The 22612-nt window shown below is 42.4% G+C and overlaps 2 protein-coding genes across 7 annotated transcripts in view; both read right to left on the bottom strand.

Moving 5' to 3' along the window:
- The window catches only part of LOC117763659 (protein inscuteable homolog), a 54706-nt gene extending 42471 nt beyond the window's left edge, over nucleotides 1-12235 (bottom strand). The window contains exon 1 of one of the 2 annotated variants that reach the window (XM_034588986.1): nucleotides 11808-12235. The gene's annotated coding sequence lies outside the window, so the exon portion shown is untranslated. Of the gene's footprint in view, nucleotides 1-1011; nucleotides 1199-11807 lie in introns of those variants that run through there. The other variant, XM_034588987.1, reaches the window with a different exon arrangement.
- A 4655-nt stretch (nucleotides 12236-16890) lies between these two features.
- On the bottom strand, nucleotides 16891-22183 carry LOC117763699 (calcitonin gene-related peptide). Of its 5 annotated transcripts, none has more exons than XM_034589059.1 (5): nucleotides 22028-22182; nucleotides 20908-20999; nucleotides 19677-19811; nucleotides 17704-17888; nucleotides 16891-17542 (listed from the first exon to the last, which is right to left on the bottom strand). In XM_034589059.1, the coding sequence occupies exons 2-4, from the start codon at nucleotides 20991-20993 to the stop codon at nucleotides 17729-17731; spliced, it is 381 nt and encodes a 126-aa protein (XP_034444950.1). In that variant the 5' UTR covers nucleotides 20994-20999; nucleotides 22028-22182; the 3' UTR covers nucleotides 16891-17542; nucleotides 17704-17728. The 5 variants fall into 5 exon arrangements, with proteins under 5 accessions (XP_034444950.1, XP_034444946.1, XP_034444947.1 ...); XM_034589055.1 differs by lacking the exon at nucleotides 22028-22182 and adding an exon at nucleotides 21076-21373 and having other exon boundaries at nucleotides 17704-17891; XM_034589056.1 differs by lacking the exon at nucleotides 22028-22182 and adding an exon at nucleotides 21076-21355.
- Nucleotides 22184-22612: the final 429 nt, after the last annotated feature.

Below are 22612 nucleotides of genomic sequence, written 5' to 3'. Positions count from 1 at the left end.
AAGTATTAATGTCTGACAGTCATCATTCAGCATCTGTCAGCAGCCTCTAAAGCGAAGATGGTTGACATATGAAATGCTCCCAACCGCTCACCTGACAGCTTAACTATACCTGGGTTACTCATACCTGTCCATTGTTAACAAGACTGTAGAGCAGCTATAAATGCAGCTATAAATGTTCCCATCATTTGGAGCAATCTGCACGAGTCTTAACACAATGAACCATGTGCTCAGTTACAAAATCAACACAACAATCAACTGATGAATTTTACCAGCAGTCTGCGTCAACATGATAACAACAGCATACAGCACAATGCTTTTTTTTCTATCCAAACAAAGGACACACAGAGGTGTATTCTTAGCAGTGCATACAATAAAAGCACTCTATAAAAAAGTTAACTGGAAATTTTGGTTTTGTCTCGCTAGCCTTAATTACCCTCGAGTCTCTGTGTGCACTGGTTTGAGATATGAAAGCTTTGGGTAATCCCCGTCACACTCCTGACTGGAGGAGATGAGGAGATTCCCTTGTAAGGCCAAAAACTGTTCAATCTATTTAGGGTCTGTGGGCATTCTCTCCTTTGGCATAATAACATGGAGGACGAATGCGCTGCCCTCGTGGGGTTCCTAGGCAACCAACTTAGTTTACGGAGATGAGATCAGATGGAGTCAAGTTGCACACACACACACAAACACAAACAGACCTGTAACCCCAAGCATGGTCCAAGATCACCCACCCTGTTTAATGTCACACTAATACAAGTGGACAGATTGCTCTTTGCAGTTCCACTTCAGTGCAGGAGTAATCAGACCAGCTTCTGCTAAATCCCCATTCTTCTAAAAGGAGCCAGTGACACATTTCCCCCAGAAAACATTAAATTTAGCTGCATAAATAGTAACACTGCTTTACCACAAGCCTGCTAAATGCACTGTCGCATTGGTACTTTATGGTCAGCTATAAAAGTACACGTAATTCTCATTTTCAAGGGAAAAAAAGAGACGATAGCAGCACCATACCTCCTCAGAGCTCAAATAGCCCCAACGTCACGCCAAGAGAAATATCCAAGTGCATTTTAAGCTTCCCGGCTCGACGACAGTTAACCAAATGAATACCGGGGAAGAGACGACATCCAGAGCTAACAAAAGGGTTCGGAGTGGAGCGCCGTGGCTTCAGGAGCAGCTCCAGCAGGTCACACAGACTGGAACTGGATCCTTGCACAGTGTGGTTCAGTGAAGGGGATCATGTGGGTACCTGAAACCGGAGCGGTGGCAGCCAGCTAAACATCAGGAGCTGCTTAATAACGAATGAGTAAGGCCTGCAGAGAGGCACAAACACACACCACATGGCTAATGGGGAGTCAGACTGACATAATTGGAGACAGGCTCACAGCATGGTCAGGTAAAGTAATGCGTATGACTATAATCAGTTGGAGCAACTTGACACATGTAGCTAACGAAGTGTTCTGTCATCACCCTTCAACTCTGCATGTAACACACGGCAGTTTACACTAGTCTTGTAAAACCTCCTTTTTACCCTTTGTTCCATTAAGGTTGAGTGTGACGGCAGTTCATAGAAACAGACGTGATGTTAGAAGTCAGTAAGTTAAAACCCAATGTGGCGTCGAAAATAACAAAATGAATGGGTGTTGTCATGTATGACGGAACTCTAACCCCACCCACCTCAGAAAGAGAATATGATTGGCTGAGCAACACTCAAAGGAGAGGGGAAAACCAAATCAGAGATGAGCAGCCGCCAGCTCCAAGGAACAAAAGTAGAAACCGCTTCTCCCCTATGAAACATCAGCTGAGTCATCTTGGAGCCGGGAAAGTATCAACAAACACTGAGGTTAAAACCAGGAGACAGAAGTGCATCAATTTGAAACTCTGTGGTTTTACTGACTGGGCTTTTGTCAATACCCAGATTACGCTGACGCAGGATAGCAAACCAAAACTGACCCAGCACCAAATAGAACCACAGTCTAATGAGAAATGTGGCTGGTGTTTTGAACAAGTCGATATGTGTTAAACATAATATAATGTTAGTTCCCCGCATATCTTAACATCATAAGAGGAATATTTATGCAGTTAAGTGACAGAAAGATTTTGCACAACACAAAAGAGTTGGTGTTTTTACCCACTGCATGTATACACACAAACCTCGGTTAAATGGTGGGAAACCACCATATTCTGGTTGTGGGAAACCTAGATGAAAAATCAAAATGACAATTGGACAGAAAACTGGAATGCTAATATGCATGTACATGTCCTCATCTTATCCTCAATTGCTCGTGCATTTGTTTGTGCAGTGAATTTGTACAAACATGACACGTTCTATTCAACAAAGGCTTTTTAATTTCAGAAAAGTAAATGACGTGTAAACATGATTAACTCTACCTTTTGCGTATTTGAGTGAGCGTGCACATGGACAGCATAATTAAATTAGCATATTTAATGCCCCAATGATACCATATAAGGCCATACTTCCTGCCCCATGTCAGAAGGGTTCATTCATGAAAATGGCATCAAAGAGTTAAATGAAGAACTTTACGAGTTCAGAGGTTTAAGTCCTGATTTCTGAGATCCAGAGAGGAAATTTAGCAAGTAGTCAAGAATATCAGCAGACTAATGACTCCTACAACAGGTCAGGACCCCTCATAAATTCTGTTGGGAACTGTAAGAAATCTCAAAATACGAGAAAATTGGTGAATGCTGTAAATTCTCCTATATGTCACGCTGTACGTCTGTTTGTACGAATGGTTCTTGCATGAGGCCCAATGTGTTGAGAACGAAAATGAAAAAAAGCTAATTAGGTCTGTAGTAACATTGACACTACCTGTCTGCTGCTGTCTCTTCTATCTTCTATCTTTCATCCATAGACCGAGTCTTTCATCTACATCCATACACCTAGTCTCAATAGGAAACAACATCCATAAAGTTCATTAACTGTATCCATTATCTTTTCCATACTTAAAGTGTTTTCGTTGTGTAGCCCTATCGTTTCTATGTTTTATTTGCCATAGCCACAAACTTTCCCCACATTTAACCGTACTGTTGTAGCCAAATGACCAGGTGAGGTCCCACAGCTGAGTAAAAGCTCAACAGCCACATCTGATTTCTACCTGAGTGGTACTATCAAGGGCCACATGGTCTCTCATTTGCTTTTGTGTAGCTGCATGAGTTCTCCATAAAACAGCAAGACCTTGTGTAACCTCAATGAGAAAACTCCATAAAAACAACCACAGAACAACGAGGCTCAGCCGACCTTTTGTTTCGTTCCAAACCACCTGAGTATTGAGTTTATTTGCTTTTTTTAATTATACTTGAATAAATGTACTGTCCAAACCAAACACATGGTTTGATCAAGGTCAAGAACAATCTTTACACATTTATCTTGATGTCTCATTGTTAAAAAGAGATTTAGACTCATTTAGTTGTTTTTATGTTTTATGTTATAAGCTATGTTTTGAATCATTTGGGGCTGCTTTATTATTCAGCCATCAGTACTATAACATGCGTATTGCATTTTCAACATTGCGTTTAAAGTTTTAAAGTTAGCGATAAATTGTTAACATCAGCTTGCCGGTTGGACCTCAAGCATTTGGCCGAATCCTTTGAAGCAGATTCCTGACAGCAGCAGGAGCTCTCCACCCTCCAGCCTCATTGCCTGATCTTCTCCTGTCAATCATGCAGTGAATGACCTCACTGGCATTTATGTTACGCAGGTCCTTCAGTTAGATGGAGTGCCTTGGCAAAGGCATTTGACCAGTTACGGCCCAGCTTTACATGTCAGAAAGACCACGCTACGAGGAGTCCAACACGATCCATACGCACGATTTATAGCCAGCTGTCTCTCTATCCATCTCCGCCCACGCAGGCACCTACGATGTAAATTCATGACCTCATATCCAACGTGTGGATCATAAATAAATCCTCGGATGGATGCTTGGTGTAGACGCCACATTTGGGCCGGTGAGTGACCTGATATTAGGGGCCACACACAAAATGGTTTAGAAAAGGAGCAGGCAGGGAAGGGAGGAGGGCGTAATAGCAGCAATTCGTTGCAAGTCGACTCTACAGCTGTTTGACATTAGGAGGTGGGAGTAAATGAGGTGGGCTGGGTGCATGTGGGTGGGTTTAGGGGAGAATGGAAGAATAAGAATCAAGGGTGGAGGATAGGTCTGCTGCCCAGATCTAAGCCGAAGAACACAGGCTGCACTTCAGGGCAGGGTGGAATTTTTCAAGGCGTTGTCCTTCGACTGTTATTCCACCGCTAGACTAAGGCATATGGTTAATGAGATACACATGGGGTCAGGGTGATAAGTAAATATCGGCTGCAAAAAAGCCATTTCAGTGCTATTTTTCCACTTCAAGCACAAAGTAAACATGAGGGTTTTCTGGGTAATTAGGTCTGAAAAACAGTAATGCAATGTCTCATTTGAGATACACAGAATATCCTCAGAAATAAAACACTTTAAAAGTGCGATTTCAAAATAAGATATGAGTTATTTTAAAGGTGTATTCATCGAGCCTTTATACTTACAACACATTTGACTGTTATTGCGTTAAAGGGAATGAAAATAAAAGACTTTGCAGTGAGAGTAGAAAACCTAAAATGGTCGATTCACCACAGACACAAAGGTACAAAAGATATTCAAAGAGCTGAAACAAGTAGTCAACTAATCAATTATACAATCCACGAAAAACTATTTTGATAATCAAGTAACTGTTAAAGTAATATTTCATTCAGAAATGCGTTCAATTGAGTGTTCAAGTGAGGATTTGATGGTTTTAAAGTTAGTCTTACAAACAGAATCACCTCGGCTTGTTTCCCTAGTTTGTGAGATATCATAGACTGAATAATCAATTCATTGAGAAGATAAATAATAAATGAATCTGTAATTTAAATAATTGCTGGAGCTCTTTATGACAAACTGAATTATTAAAGTAAAGGTAAGGTTGCTCTGTAAGACTTGTAAACAAAGAGATGCAGTTCTATAAGTTAGAAACCTAATCAAAATTGACTGTGTGGATGTTATAATTATCTAATACCTTCCAAAAATTCAATGAAAATGTTTGGTTTCACATTTATCTTCTCCCTCACTTACTATTGCTGTTGTATGAAGCCGTACGAGCCAAAGTAGACAGTAGTAGTGATGGTGTGGAGGTTACCCAAACAGAAAATGACACCACCAGAGAGAAGGAGTAGTAACTCCTCAAGGCTCCCTGATGTGCTCTCAACAGCATTAAGACATACACGTGGGGAGGGAGTAGTGACCTTTCTATCTTCTGTGGATCACACAGCAAACAGATGCACAGATGTACTGAAGCCTCCATTTCCTCTCATGATCTCCCCAATGAACCGTAACAAGGGCCACAGAGCAAATGTGTTAGATGGCAATCGCAGAGAAGACAGATAAATTTACTGAAGCCCACAAAGCCATGACCTCCCTCCAATTAGCAGATGGAGATGTGTAGAACAGAAAAGAGCAAAGAAAAAGAGGTCAACTCAAGAGAAGCTCCGAGCTGACACTCTAATTCAAACCAGTCTGATATTGATTTATCCCCCAGCCTTGGGCCCCAGAGTGGCTGCCATACTGGGCCCACCTACGCAAAAATTTATACCTGCACTCTCCTAATTGAGTCTCCACTCCGAAGAGAGAACCTCCACTGAGTCATGAACGCCACTGCGGAGACGTGTCAACAGCCACCATTACCCACAGCAAAGCAGCGTCAAAGATGCACACGTGACGCACATGCAGCACCTATATTTTGTGATGTAAGGAAGATTAAAGTGGAGCTTTCTCGTGAGATTCATGGGCGTTGCTTCACATTGCGCTCCCACATTATTTAAATGCCATGTCATCATTTCTGCCAAGCCTGTCAGAAATATCCACACTTGCCCACAAAAGTCCGCTGACTAATGTGTTCGAAATTTATAATTATAACATCTTTCTCATTACTATTTTGAACTATTCTTAGATTTTTCTTTGATCACAGTTGTTTGAAAGGGACAAAAGCTGCCTCTGTGATTAATGTCAAAGACAGGCGGGTGGCCCCATGTGGAAGAAGATGTTATTCTGTACTCCACCAGGGTCAAAGGTCAGCAACTCAATGGTAGCAGCCAGAGCCACTGATGCTGGAGCCATGCAAAAGCAGAAATGTAAAAGTTTTTGTCACAGAATGTCCTGGCTTGGGGGGGACTACTGGTGTGTAATGACGCTCTCTGTCAGTTTTCAGAATAGTTTCCTGCCCGACTGGCTCGGACATTTGCGTTTCCACATGCTGCCGCTCTAGAAGATTTCAGATACATGTCCAGAGTTCAGTGCATGTCTGAAAGCAGCCTACATGTCTGCAATGAGAACTCACTGCCACATCCAGCAATAGAACAACAGGTAAGTTTGTGATATTTCACTTGGCAAAACTTCCAATAAATTCATACATTTACCTACTGAGACTGTTTTTAGCATCTTAAAAATCACTTTGAAAGTCTGCCCACTCACTCTGAAGCTACTTGTATGATTTTCCATTTGTTGGAAAAAAGTAAAGAAAAGTACAGGCAACATAATAATAATAAAAAAAAAGAATCTTGACGCTGTTGTTTTCCCTGAAGAAAATGCAATTAGTCGGTCTCTGGATCGAAACAGTCTGAAGACTGAGGCCGAGTTGTTTGAGAAATAGCGTCTGGGGGACTTGTGGGAGGAGAACCAAAATGACCCAGCCCTGACTCCAGCGAGGCCACACAGGCACAATGAGGAGGGAAAAATAGCAACAAAGAGAGAAAGAAACCACATCAGCCAGACGAAAGAGGCTACTAATGCAGAGAGACAGACACTTGTACAGTTCCAAGAGTGAGATCTCAGCCGTGTAGAGTCCTTGAATGTGAATCAACCCATCAGCAGCTGTCCAGAACTCTGGAAAATGTCCAAACAATGGGGTCCAGACATTGTGAGGAGTTTGTCATCACATATGAACAACGCAGCAGGAGATTCTCAGATACTTTCACAACTGAATAATCTTCAGAACGTTTAGGTTTTTGTTCCTTGTCTGTGTCTTCTATGACCCCTGTTTTTCATCCTGTACGTCGTATACATATTCCTTTTTTGCTTTTTCCGTTTAAACATGCATCTGTCGTGTGATGGAAATGTCATCAAACGCTCTCACAGTGAATCCTCCTGATAATCTCCTGCTGTTTTCTCACATGGGTTCATTCGGACATTAACCTGAGTTTTTACAAGGGGACTGGCAGGAAAACTCTGGAGATTGTCCAGAGCAACTGACTGACATTTGCGTTCTCACTCTGGATAATTTCAGGAGATCATCTGGAGGTTGGTGCGTGTCTGAAAGCAGATATAATGAGCATGAAGCCAATTCAGTGTAACCAGTATAGTTTCAGTAGACAATGCTTTGGCACTTGCTCCTCAAAACCCATAGTTGTGTGGAACCAAGTGGAGCCTCGTGTTTCCAGTTATAATTGTAGTCACAAAGTCCAGTTACACCCTCAGTGGTACAGTCACTGCACTCTTTTAACATCTCCAGACAATGACTGCAGGAATTAGAACGAGGAGAGCTCAGTCCTTAACAGCGGAAACTCTGAGATTTCGTGCCTCTGGAGAAAAAAACAAATTAAACAGTTTGACGGCACAGTGAGGGCCACACCTGCATGTGCGGTTTGTGTTAACCACGCCACGCCCTCCTCAGCTGTTCACCAGGCAGGCAAGAGCAGAATGCATGGCAGAGTCACTGTGCATCCACATTTACCCTCAAACAGTCATGTATTATTAGACAGAATTGCCATACAGATGTTTAAAGGAAGCGGTTGTCACAGCTTGTCATCAACTGACGTTAAACGAGCCGTTTAAACCAGTTTCACGGACGGACCTGTTTTTATTTAACTTAGGACAAGTGATGCTACGTTGTAATTTGCTCTGAGAAATTAGGCAAGCCGCACGTCACGTTTACTGCATGGCGTCATGTAGGGTTATTATTATACCTAAATGTTTACAGCCATGTACTAAAACTTGTGTGAAGCATTCAGTCACTAAATTGAAGGCTTGTCAATGTGTAAGGATCAAGACAGGTCAAATAAGAACAGAGCAAGACAGTGGTGATGGTTCAGCTGCTTCTTCATGTAAAGTTCATGTGTCCAATGTTCTTGTCATGTCCCACAAGTCTTCCAAGGTCCAAATCCCAACATGTGATTGATCTGACACACCAAATGAGAGTTTGATGGAAGGTAAAATCCACAGATAGCATTTAAATATGCCTCAAACTTCCCCAAAAAAGGAACATGCAAAGATCAGCATGCTACCATCCTCACATTGACACCACAATCGTGCTTCATCCTGCTTTACCAACATTACCCGGTTTATTTTGGCATGACAGCTTGTCAATATTTGCTATTTAGCAACTCCAAGTACAGCTGAGGCTGATGGGAACGACATTAGTTTTGTTGAGAACTGGATATGTTTTTGAACTGATGATGAAAATTTCCATTTTTACACTATGTCCAGGGGGGACTGAAAAATGTGAACTCCGTGGTGGAATTGGAGCAGGGGCGGATCCAAGAGAAAGGGGTCACTGGCCCCAGCTGAAATCTCATTGTCCCCTGAAATGCCCCTGTCACTGGTCACTTACTAACAATGCTACCAATAAATATGAAATGTTAAGAATTATTATTTTCTAATCTTTTTTGAAGTTCATAATGTGCTTTAACAAGGACCATTTTTGTATATATACAGAGATGTGTGTTCTGCTCAAAGCTATAGAGCTGACAGTAAACAAGGAATGACCTAAATGGGCACCTTACTGAATCAGGAATTGTGATGTGCCCCTGTGTAATGGCAACTTGCGAAACAGTTGTCAAGTTATCTCAATGAAAAAATGAAAATGTCAACCTCATGGTGGCATTGGGGGAGACTTTCAAGGATCTCCAAAGTCTGTAGTATTCATCCTACAGGGAACAAGCATGTCTGTACAAAAACATTCAGTGTCTGCCAGAAATATTTATTAGAGTGGCTCCAGCAGATCCCAGGTACAACATCTGAAGCCTGTTTCCAGACAAGCGCAGTCTTAGGAACAGCTAAGACACTGTGCAGAAGCCTCAAACTCCTAGAGAGTTACAGGTAGAGGTAGAGGATCAGAGTTTGAGAGGGAGGACATACCGCCCCATGTGGGGTACAAGGGATATATATTTATACATATATATATAATGCAATTATTTACAGCCTCTCCTGCTTTTCCACTTGCACATTTTCGCTGAAATAACAGGTGTTGTCAGTCTAAGTGTGTAAAGGATCACTGCTTGAAGAGCAGATGATGGACTGGGCAAGAGAAGTGTCAGTGAAATGATGAAGATCAGATGTAAAGATCTGAGTCTTATTCCCTCACATGTGTAGAGACTAACACTGTATATCCATTCAAATGTCTAATTTCTAACTGTCTGATATGCACACTGAGCACATGTGGAGAAAAACATCATCTCTTAGCTCTCTTGAAATCTCTAATTGTCTCTCGCTCTCACACACACATCTCTGCAGCACCACATCACACACACAGAAGCCTGTAGTAAAGACGTGTGGGAACTGTGTGCTCATCATTACCGTCAGCCTCTTTGTAATCTTTCTTGTTTTCTTGTTTTCCACAGTCTCAGCTACGACCACTCCCACTCAAACCAGATCAGCCTTTACTCCAGTTATAGCCACTATGGTTTTCAGCTCCAGCATGACTCAGAACAAATGCATAACATATTTTCCGACTGAGAACACTGAGCAGCATCCCCAAGGGACCGTTCATATTTACCTCCATAGCATCAATACGAAAGAGCAAGTTCTCACAAGATGGGTGTTTACGACCGTGTACCATGTCAGTGATCAACACACAGGTGCATTCAGCTGACATGGTTGAGTGTCTGATAGAGAGTTAGCCAACTAACCACACAAGTATAATGTCAGTGTTTCAATGTTGTCACTGGGTTTAAGAGAAGGAAGTGGCTCTGCAAAATAAGTTGGTAGAGTCCTTTAATAGTAAAGGCTTTACACAACTTAAATGTAGGGTTGCTAAGTTGTTTATGAAAAACGTTTTATCTTATTTGTTGAAATCCACTTCCGGATAGACATCAGTAACTAAAGTTGTCTGAAAGAAGAAAAAAAAGATGGTGTCTGTGGCCCTTGCAGGACTGTAATAAACACAACCAATCATTTCATTGGAACAGGTTGAAATGATTGGCTGCCGTACCTGTCTGTCACGAACTGAGCTTCCTGTCTGCAGTGCTCTCACTGCACATGACTGGAGTCCTCAGCTGGAGAGACACACACCACTGAAGCAAAGACCATGGTCAGAAGTTTGCAAGGGACTCACGGAAAAGTTGCCTTCTAGCAGTTCTGCACATTTATGGGTTTTGGGGGTCGTAGCTTTAACAAAAGGGGTTGGGATGTTTAGGTTGCATCAGATGGGTCAGTGTAGCCTGATCTTGCTAGCTTTGACGCGGCATACTCACATTACCCCTTTTCCACCAAGGCAGTTCAAGGGCCGGTCCAGAGCCAGTGCTTTATCTCGAGCCAGTTCTTTGTGTTTCAGTAGCCAAAGAACAGACTCTCACCCAGACAAAGTGGTTAGCCTCTGGCACCAACACTTTGCTGGTCTTGAGAAAGAATCACTTTTATCAGGGACTGCAACAAGACAATAAGACCAACGAGCGTATGCTTATGACTTGCATCGCAAAGCCAGGTGCTGAACTTGAAAAGAGACGCTGTACATGACTCAGCAGTTTTACCATCTTCCAGCTCACTGTTTTGGCAAACTCTCATCACCCTCATCATATCCGGCAGCAGAAGGTAGCTCTTTTAAACCCACTGCATGCAACCAACCGATCAGACAGACAAACTTAGCAACTAACAGTAGACATTGTGGAGCATGCTAGCAGCTAAAGAGACAGATATTGGACTCAGGAGTTGGTGGAACAGGTGGCCGGAAACACCATGTTTGCTAAATGATTGCCATCGCAACTATGAAAGATGGTGGTATGCTATTGTTGTGTTTAGTGTTACATGACCTCATTTTCACTGAAATATTACCCTCCATACTAAAGATTTGAAATTATTATCACTGGCATCAGTTCGTTTCTAACTTTACTGAACTGTACTGCCTTTTCTTTTTATTTGTTTTACTCCACTCTGTACAAGTTGGTTTTATAATTGTCTTTTATTATGCTTTTCCTGAACTTCATCTGCAAGGTTGACACTGTAAAGCATAAAACTCAAAAGCCTCTTGAACTCAAACAAAAATAACGAGTCCTGTCCAGAGGGGCTCATATGACCTTTAAGTGTCCAGATGATCAGTACCGCTGCCATCTTAAATCACAAGCTTTTACGTGAGAATGCTACTGACATCTTTAGAAAATCTTCAAGGTTTATGTGGTAAAAAGCTGAGTTGGACTCTGGTCAAGAACACTCTCATGAAGAAAAAGGGCTTTGACATCAATTTATTCACCGCCCATTTACAGTAAATGCAGGGGTTTTGAAAGCACTGCCAGCTTTTAGCACAACAGAATAACTAAATCTCCAATTAGAAAATACTCGGTTGTAATGTCTGTCAGCCCCTGGACCAGTGGACAACTGCACTGAGGAGGTTTGGATGACTTCACAGGGATATCCTGTATTATCGCTCATATATTTGAATAAAGTGCTACATGCTGTACTACTGAGTTATGCATATTAAGTTATCTGAAAAAACGTTGTTATCCAAAACTTATTCACGGCATAATTTCCCCTTTCCCAGAAGTTGAGACAAGACAGAACTATAGTTTCCAAACTTACCCATTCTCGTGGTCGGCCACTAAAAGATTAAGTGTTCCCAGGAGGGTTCATAGTTTCAGCTCGAGGTTCTTGTCTTCTCCGCTTGCACACTGTCTGTCTCTGTCCTCTCTTTCACACACTCTGACTGCGTCTCTGACTTGCCCTGCAGTTTCCCTTCTTGGAGCCCAGCTGGGGCCAACCACCACCGAAGCCTGCCGGAGTAAGACTGCTCTAAACGTCTAAACGTAACTGGCCTTAAAGGTTTTTTCTACGGGAGAAAAAAGCTCACATCCCACTGTCAGTCAAGCAGCGCAGCATAGTTTCAGCTGGGCCGCCATCCAAACAGACATGAAACTATTCTATTTCGGTCTGCCATATGAGCAGTGGTGCTGCTCAAAGAAGAGGGGGGGGGGAGAGAGATTCTGTGGTGCAGCATGTAATTGCAGAGTGACCAGCTATGGCAAGATGTAATTGCAGACCTCATCAGATGGAGATGCCAGCAAGACAAGGTAAAGGACTTTTAAATAAGACTTTAAAAAAAATAAGAGAAGGAACAACACAGACCACATAAATAAATGGGAGGCTGGGTTCCAGATGTGGCTGCAGAGAGAGTGAGGGGAGGAGAAGAAGAAAGAGAGGGCGGGACAGAAACGTGGGCCAGATTAAGGAACTGCCGTGACAGCAGAATGAAATCCCGTTTCTGACACGGCACAGAGGTGTTTACCTTCCCAGGAACAGTCGCAGAAGACGGGAAGGGGGATTGGGGTAGGTGAGAGGATGTCGGGCCCGGCCTTGTGTTGTTTCTGGCCCTTAACCATGAGTGCTCCCGGGTGTCTGGTTTCACGTCAGCCTTGGAAATGACTACCTTATGGAAAAATTGGGAGCTTTAAAAATGGGGAAGGAAAATGAAAATATAAACGCCAGTCGGCTGTTTCCCATCATGAGCAAGACTCAGCTGGTCTGTGCCGCTGCAGTTAATATCGCTGCGTATTCTTTAGTGAATAGTTACCGCGTGATTATGTGTAGGGGGCTGCACCACACACTTTCTCCCATGTGCACACAAGGGCCTGTTACAACGTATAGAGTCAATAAATATTAGCTTTAGCTTAAATCGGAATGAAAACAACTAATTTCCTGACAAATGTTACCTCATTTCCCGGCAAAAGCATCAAGGGAATGGTCATGAAGGCTCATTTCCATATACCTGATGGTAACCCTTTGCCAGGCAACATTTGTATTTATTTTATTACAGAGATAGATAGAGGAATAGAGAAAAAGTCCAATATTTTGGAAAATAAAGTCCTGACAGTTCACTCTAGCCTCCCATCAGACTTTATTCTGTATATTAATACCACAGTGAGGTAATCCTCCATGAATTGGATGAAATGGAGTTTGGCAAAAATAATTATTTAAACCTGCTTGGACAAAAAAGTAATTTATTTATCGGTTTAGACTTATAAATAATAAAAAAATATTAATGTTCCTTAGTTTTTCTAACAGTAGATGATTTGCCGATATCAAATTGGCATTCTGCTAATCAATGCTGATTGGTCAGTTCAGGAGCTAAACATTTTTTATCTCACTATGTCAATGAAAACTATGAAAACTTTACCTCATGACCTAATTTAAGAAACACAGACCTACGAGGGGGAACACAATGTGTTGTCATGGTTTAACTCTTGATAGTTAAGGGATTATGGGAATAGTTTATGATAGAACCTGATAAAACAATAATATAACACGAGTTTCCTTGCAAAAATATATAGAGGGCAACGAGATCCCAAAGATTAACTATAAAATCTTGATTTCAGATAAACCGGATGAACACAAAGTTTTCTAATTTCACTCTGTACACAAAGTAGCAGTCAAACAATAAAAAGTGACAGTATATCACAGACGTGTTTGGACTCACCAACAAGAAGGAATAATTCTAAAGTAGCTCTGGAGCATTAACACAAGAGAAGCAACAGGGACTGAAAGAGTGAGATTTGGAACCAAATTAGAGTAGTTTTTCTACTGGTTCTTCTGGTTTCAGTTGTCAATAGTAAGTATTACAGTTAAAGCCAGTTTGTCTGTGGATAAGGAAAGTAAAGTCCTGGGCTGATGAGAGGGTGGAAAAGAAGCCAGTCTGGATTTGACTTTCTATTCTCCCCAAAATGTTTAAACATTAAAAAGGAGCTTCTTCCAAAGCCTCAGGTCTTAAAAAGCATTTGTGGTGTACATTTCTGGGAACTGGACTAGTGGCAAATCTTCTCTCTGGAGATGGGGGGCTTGCTTCTCAGTTTTCTCTTATACGAACCATCTAATTTCAAACTTGAAGGGCCCCATTCAATGCAGCTGTGTATCATTAGGGCTGCTTTGCTCATTGGCATAGTAGGATTGTTAGAGTACCGCGGAGAAAGAAGCTTAAAACCAAACCAACCAACGAATCAGCCCCCAAACTCCCGTACTCCTCAATTATCAGAATATGGAGGGGGCAGGGGTTTTTATTTCTTCCTTCTAAACCATGCAGGAGAAGTTTCCATGTGGTTTCCAGCATGGCTTCATATTGTACGCCGAGAGAGACAGAATGAAAGATAGTGAGACCGATACATAGATAGATAGATAGACAGACAGACAGACAGACAGACAGACAGACAGACAGACAGATAGATAGATAGATAGATAGATAGATAGATAGATAGATAGATAGATAGATAGATAGATAGATAGATAGGTAGATAGATAATAAGATAGAAAGATAGACAGATAAATAGATAGATAGATAGATAGTGAGACAGACAGACCATCTGCATGCCGAAGTGCCCTTGGGCAAGATACTGCACCCCGGATTGCCCCTTATAGAAAACAGTGCTGTCCATAGATGCACTGAATGAATGTGTGTGTGAATGGATGAATGGCAATAAACTGTACTGTAAAGCGCTTTGAGTCGACATCAAGAATATAAACACAGAACATTTAAAAACAGACAGATTAAAAGATATTGAGACAGACATCTAGACAGATAGATAAGTCAGACAGACAGATCATGAGACAGACTGACAGAGAGACAGACTGACAGATAGTGAGACAGATAGATAAGTCAGACTGACAGACAGACAGATAGTGAGACAGACAGACAGTAAGACGGACAGATGACTGCAAAGACAGTAATACTACTGATTGATTAGGGTGTTAAGGCCTGATGGGTAATAGAGCACGATTAATTTTTTCTGTTTATATTCAAAGAGCACAAAGTTCACATATTAGTCACACACATCCTCTCGTCTCATAATTAATAAGTCATCCAGTGGAACACTTCATAACCAATCAGTTGTTGCTTTAAGTGTGTGTGACATGTGTGGTGTTGATGTTTGCACTTTTCATCTGAACTAAATATAATGTTGTGCAGAAATACACAGTTTTTTTTCCTAGTGCTCACATTTCTTGTGTGCTCGGTTGCGTTGCACACAGTGACAAATATCCTGTATTTGCTCTGGTGCGTGCTTGGCATCCATCCGTGCAAGCAAATAGGATCAAGTGCATCCTGTTTTTCACTTTCACCCTTATTGAATGGGCTCATTATACCCTCAATTTTCCAAATGTGCATCCCATATTTTGTCATCCAAAACTGAGGGGCTTTAATTTATCCTCCCTTCAAGTGATTCTTTAGCTGCCTGTGTGTGAGTTTTTTCTGGAAACGCGGTACTTAAAATAATTTGAAACCACTGGCTGTGCATACACGATCTGATATTGTTGGGGAATACATAGAAACGTGTAATTATGTAGTAGTGCAAACAACATCTTGAACATGAAGAAAGTCGTCTTCTAGCTGAAGCGGATGAGGGTTAAGTGTACGTCAGGGATTTCTTCAGCTCGACCATGCAGGATTTGACGTTTTTTTGCCCAGAGTGAAGTCTGTGTATTTGACGTGTTGTGTGTGTGTCGGTTCTTTGTGAGTCACTGACTTGTAGGAGTTAACCGTCATGCAGCCACTGTCTGCATCGAATAAAGTGTCCGCTCCTTGAAGGCAACGCACTTAATCGAAACCCGTCAAAACCGTAATTCCTTGTTACGAAGCACATGGGGGACCATTTCCTTAATATGCCTCCTATAGAGCGTTCAACAGGCCGTTGTGTTACACCTCACTTGATACAGCTTTTATTTGTGTTATTTTACTTTTATTTTTCACTCTTTTGAAATTAACTTTTCCAGCAGTGAGAATGAACCAAATGTGACAGCATCGCAACACCTGCTGAAGGGGTTGAAGAAAAAAGCTGGTGGAAATTGCATGTTCATCATCGATGGAGACTGTTTTTGTGCTTTTGTGACGTGGGTCGGACGAGTGAGACTCTGCAGTGCTCCACTGTAACTTTAGTCAGGATAATGACATTGCCACCTATTGGAGTGCTGCTGTAAAAACAAGAGAACCCCCAAAATGTTCAGTCATCCTGGATCCCGCATGGGGCTGCACATTTTGTGATTAAAAGTCTGCCAATTGACGAGAGTGCAGTATGTTAGGGCAGCTTGAGCGATGTGTTATTCTATGAGAGTGTGTGTCCTGTCAAACTCAAATAATTGTGGATGTCTCGGTGCCAAAGAAAGACCATCTTTTGTTCAACGTTTGCACTCATATGTGAAGAATCTATTCATGTAAATGGGAATACTTTGTGATTCAGATTCATATGAGTGTTGTGCAGTAACCTCCACTGCAAGAAGAACAAGTCTGACAGCAGGTTTGGCTGCTTTTTATTAAGAATGAATGACCCATGCAGATTATTTTCCCCTATGTATCTTAACATATCCATGCTACTTTGTGTCAGGTAGAAAATACTGCGAAACAGCAGAGTGTGTGACTATGGATTTCATTTTGCCAAATCATAGATGTGTGTGACATATTTATATGTTTCTGTCAGTGGAAAATATTCTCAAATTATTAAGCAATTAATCATAAATCACTCTATCTCTGTGAGGTTCTATTATAGTTTATAATGAATAGACCATTTTTTATTAATGCTCCAACATTTCATGTACAAATATAAGCTTTTCAGCCTCTCTATTACTCTGTTACTTTCTGCACGTCAATGCTTGAAAACCTTTGAAGAACAACACAAGTACCCCAAACCCGAGTGTATCTAAAATACATTTTAATCTTGCTGAAATTTGTTTTCACAATATTGTTTACAATATTAATCTGTCTTCATTCTCTTCATCCTCGCTCGGGTCTTCTTTACCGAACTGTACAATCATGTTCATGTAAATTGTTCTACATCAAGGCACAAGACAACAGCCGTTGTGGGGGGGCCTTGGGTAGGCTGATCTTTAATGGCGTCCCTCTGGCACACAGAAAAAACAGGGTACCCTCGAGAGGAGAGGGGTGGGGGGGGGGGGGGTGGGGGGGGATGGGAAACATCGCAAGGAAGAAATGTGCTCTAACGAGGTGAGAGGAGGAAAATAATTAGGTGATAACCACTGCTGTTTTCATTTTATTTTCCAATGATAGTCATGTATAAAAAAAGAGGAACCATAAAGGATGCTTTTTTTACTTCAGGATTTCATTTGTTCATGTACATAAACTAAAGTGCTTTTTTTCTCATTTTTTTCTTCTCTTATTTGCCAAAAGCAAAAGATTTCACTAACAGGATGGAGATGGGACGAGACGTCCAGTGGTGTCTTTTTTCCATAAGAACGTGAGAGTGGATAAAGGGCCAGTTCAGAGTTTATTTTCTGCTCGATTTTGTATTTGTTGGTTTCTGTTCTCAGTTTTTTTTCAACCTCTGAAAGACAGAAAGACAAAAAGACAGTAATTAAATTCAAACGACAAATTTACCCAAAATTATGTGAATCCATTCATAATTTTTCAAAAGTAAATATTCACGGCTAAAATTTCAAAATTCACAGATGGAGAAATATTTTATTTTGTAATGTCTGTATTTACCATTTCCATGAAGGTTCTTGGGTGCTTACATCTGGACGCTTCTCCTCCGCCTGCCGAAGGCCTTGGCGCCGACGTTGGTGGGGACGAAGTTGCTGTTGCCCATTCCTCCCGACCTGCTGAGGAAGTCCGCCAGGCGATGAGTCACGCAGGTCGCTGTGTTGCAGGCTCGCTTCTGTGCTGTAACGCTGCTTCAGAAGAGCAAACAAGGTATTAATGCCAAGATCTGACTGACATTCATATACAGATCTACACACACACACACACACACACACACACACACACACACACACTTTTATCAACATTATCTTCACAGAACAGAAACAACACATTTTAAGACATCAAACATGTAAGGTTTTGCATATTTTCTGTTTGTTTTTCTTACCTTTGCACTTGATGAGAGCTTCAGAGAACATGTCAGGGCTCTATTAGTTGTTCTAAAACCCTATTTATGTCCATTTCATCCACATGTTTACCCACTGCCTGTTTTCAAGCACCCCTAAGAATGAAAATCTGCTAACGCTTCCTGGTAGAAAAATACGTTTATTGAACAACAAACATGGTGTCGCATGAGTGGATCATTTATTAATGGTTTAATTAAGTGATCTCTTTCAACTCCTAGATTTCAGGGGCTTTTGAATTGCCATCGAATGACTCCACGCACAGTACACAAAGATGGACATCTGAACCGGCTCCTGAATTACATTTATGAAAACTAATTCTGATTGTCTGAAATGATGGGGACAAATCATTCTCTGCCCAAAACAAATAGAAAAAAAGGGAGGGGGGGGGGTTGCAGTTAAAGGACATATTCTTCTCATATCAACCAAGCAGGTAAAATCAACATGCACTTGCCAGTCCAAAAACTGAGAGGGAAGAAACTGGAAAGAGAAGGTGGAGAGGGGGAAGAAAAAGAAAGCGGAGAGGGGAGGAGGAGATGCGGTGAAGGTAAAAGTATGAGGAGGGGTTAGATGCTGTCAAATGTCTCGCCGTAGCTTGCATAGCTGTCGCTCTCAGGCGCACTGCGCTTCTTGCCGGGCGTCCCTGCTCCGACGTTCGTGCGAGGGAACGTCTGCAACTTGTGCAGCTCCTGAGACAGTTTGCCCAACACGCAGGTGCTGAGGTTGGAGCAGCGCTTGGTTAGGGGCCTGTCCATGCTGTCGGGGAGGGGACACACAAAGACACATGCAGAGAACAGGCTCATAGATTCGGGACAAACATGCAGGTAACACTTCCTTTACCTCTGTCTTGCTTTTATCATCCATCTACACACCATTTCTCACACATGCATTTCTTCCTCATGCCATCAGAGGTATCGAAAAGTAAAAAAATAAATGCATTTCCCGACCAGCACCATGCTTTTATCCCCTTCGCATCATTCAAAGAACTTGTCATTCGTCCCCTCATGCACAGAAACCTCCATCCCCCACCCCCACCCGCAGTCAATCCCCTCTTGTCACATCTTTTACACCCACAGAACAAACCAGTCACTTCCTACTGTCATGCAACTCCACTTAATTGACATCATGCACACTTATTCGTTCCGTTAGGCATACACTGCTCACATGCCCGGCAGGCAGGCTGGAAATAGTCCCTTCAAACAAAGTTAAATCAAACTTATCCATGCAGGAGCAGGGTCATGACAGAGAATAGGGATTTTCTTTAGTATTAGCATCTATTCTTGGAAATGATCTGTTTTCCCTCTCTTTTATTTCTAGTTGATAAGTACATACCTCTATGCCTGATTGAAGTGGGGCCACTAAAAAGACGCAACCTCAGTGAAACCAGAAAACAGTACAGTTCCTGAATAAAGTCCAGCACGGCAGCCCAAAAAACGAGCTGTGAGTTTTACCCTTTTATTTCAGCCAAAGAAGTTAGGTTACCTTTCTATTATTTCTAGCCTCCAGCAGCTGATTCTGTGCACGGAGAGAAGACTCCATTACAAGGGGGTTCAAATAAATAAGAGTCATCCGTACCTGTTTCCTTCAGTCGCCTGCTGTTCCAGCTCCTCTGCTGTCATCTGCACAAACTCCTTCACGATGGCGTTGAGTAACCTTCGCGCCTCGTAGTCCGTGAGCGTGACTCGGTCTGACATGGACTCTAAACCCGGTCTGTGCAGGGGAGGGAGGGATGGCGGGAAAAGGGGAGGTTTAGGGGTCAGAGGGGTTGGGGGAGGACAGGCATTGAGATCAGTATTAAATCCTTTGCTAGAATTATCACCTGCAGTTAAATGGAGGGGAGGGGGGGGGGGGATGTGCAAGTGGGTGTCAGGGTGGGGTAGGGTGCTGGTGGACTGCACTGGCTGGATGGATAGGACGGGTCAGGGGGGGTTGGCTGGGACGTCACCAACTCTGAGGGGGATGACGTCTGAGTTGGAGGGCCCCCAGCCAAGGCGGGGAAACAATCTGCAGAAAGTGCCCCATCCGAGAGAGGGGCCGATGAGCAGCCGGCGTTAGATTTATTACTAAATCGATAGCTTCATAGGAACAGAATGAGGAGTGGCTTGGACGGAGCTTCTTATAAATACATAGGCCGTATTTATCTCCGCATGAAGTCAATTATACTTTTTGTCCTTCATCTTTTTCGACTTTTTCGATTCTATTTGTTTTTTTATTTATTCAAACAATTAAACTGAGATTAGATTCATCCGGTCAGATTACAGGCATAACAGGATATACAAACTCTAAACTGGAAAATTATACTTATGAGATTTACATTTTGTTATAAACGTATATGGTTTACACACATTTTAACCTAAGCAACTGAGCCTAGAATTTAGTTTAATGAATGATTAATATTAGAACACGCAGGCTATACTTAATGTGTGTGTGCGAGCATATTATTTCTCATTGTAATACCTGCTGTAGATACTTGTATGTATTATGAATGTGTTTGCACCTCTTTCTGTCAATCTGTCCCTCACATTCATTCAAAGACAAGTGCTTTCCCCAGTTCTTTAGATTTTTCTAGCAGCACTGAAAATAGTTGGGGGGTTTTTCAAAAAAGAAAGAAAACTCTACTTGAAACCCTCAGAAATATTATATATATATATTTTTTTAAAAAACACCTCTCCAATCCCTCCTTTGTAATTGTAAGAGAATCAGGATTTTAAATCTAGTCTACATATCCATGCATTTCTCGTCGCTGTAAAAAAGGATGTCGGCTGAGAATGTGAAGTGTGACATGTGAATGTTGAGCATCTCTCACCTGGCAGGGGCGGCTTGTGAGCAGTACATCTGGCAAATGACCAGGGCGTAGGCAACAAGGAAAGCAGAGATCTTCAACATAACCATGGTCCCCTACATAGTGAGAAAGACATGCCCGTCAGCTGCTTATGTTCACACTCCACACCACTGAAATAAGTTCTCAAGTCACCTTAAAGACACACGACACGTAGAAAATACACATGCAAGTGGCTGGTCCCCTTTTCGGAAGAAGTTTTGCGACGAGAAAGCAAAGAAAAAGCTCTCTGTCACTTTGCTGAGAGGTGAGCTCAGCTCTACCCACATCTCAGCGTGCTACTTTTTAGCTCTGGTCTCCTGCTGAACCTCCTGACTTTTACTTTAAACTCCGTCAGACCTGAGCCGGATAACAGTGCCCCCTGCTCTTCTTCTGCAAAACGCACTGTTCCTCCAAAAGCTCCAGCCACGAGCACAGGACAGGTAGTTCTCTCATGCTGTACGCCTCAGTACTCAGACATGTCTGCGGGTGGGAGCAAGTGTGTGTGTGTGTGTGTGTTTGTGGGGGTAGGTGGTGGGTCCTAACTGTGTGATGCATGTAGCACTTGCTATAGCGCTAGAAGAGGAGGGGTGAAAGGGAGAGAAAGGGATGGGGGGGAGACTCCAAGCTCGCCAACTCCCTGAGGGACCAGTGCATTAGTGTAATGAGCTGCCAGCACTCTCTCTCTCTCTCTCTCTCTCTCTCTCTCTCTCTCTCTCTCTCTCTCTCTCTCTCCCTCTCACACACACACAAACCTGGTCACCTCCATCTCTTCCTTCTCATCTTTTACTTGCTGTTCTTCATTTCAGCTTCTTCTCATTTTGGATCCTGTTCTCCCTTTCATCCCCTTTCTTTCCCCTCTGTATCTCCCTCTTTCTCAGTCATTGGGCTTCTGCTCTAGGTGCAGACTTGACCCTCACAAAGTGGCTGCTGGTGTTACTGGTGACCCCAGTGGCCACGCTCCAATCTCATTACCAACACAGTCACGTCACCGCGGTGTAACGCAGTGACTCTGTGGCCATATCTCTCCGGATCCACACACACATGCAAACAGTCAAACAGTCATCCCAACACTTTGCCAAACCCAGTATACAAAGTCAACACTTACCTTCAGCGATAATCACCCAGCAAAAAATAAATAAATAAATAAATAAATCTATGTATCTCTATGCAAAACACAATAAGTTGACTTTCTCTCAACTTGCAGAACAACTCTTGATTCTGTTGCATGCAGCGCCAACGCACCAGCCTATATATCCCACCACTTGGATTTGTGCATTGACTGTGTAGGTGTTTAATTATCCGCCGGCAGCCAATCGCGTCGCTCTGATGCCACGGTGAACCAATGGGACGCCTTCTCCTCAGTCTTGGCTCACTATAAGGGATATGGGCTCTGCGCTGACGTCATTCCTCAGTCACTAAGTGCTCCATTCACAAAATCCACCAGTCATTTTGACCATTTCCTATCCCCCAATTTGCATTGATGTCATTAATTAAGTAGGAGGCAAAGGAAACTGGTGGTTGTGGAGAAGCATCACCAGCAATAAATATTTTTTTAAAAACCTTCCAAAAATGTTACATCGCATGCTGCACCTCAAATGCCAAATCGATAAGGTCCCCACCCCAGCCCCCCCAACCCCACCACCACCCTCCCAGCTAAGCACTTGCAGGCGGGGCCATCTGCTGGGGAGGG

This window comes from Hippoglossus hippoglossus, chromosome 6 (assembly GCF_009819705.1).
Source record: "Hippoglossus hippoglossus isolate fHipHip1 chromosome 6, fHipHip1.pri, whole genome shotgun sequence".
In the NCBI taxonomy this organism is placed as follows: domain Eukaryota; kingdom Metazoa; phylum Chordata; class Actinopteri; order Pleuronectiformes; family Pleuronectidae; genus Hippoglossus; species Hippoglossus hippoglossus.
This window is presented reverse-complemented; position numbering and strand designations above follow the sequence as displayed.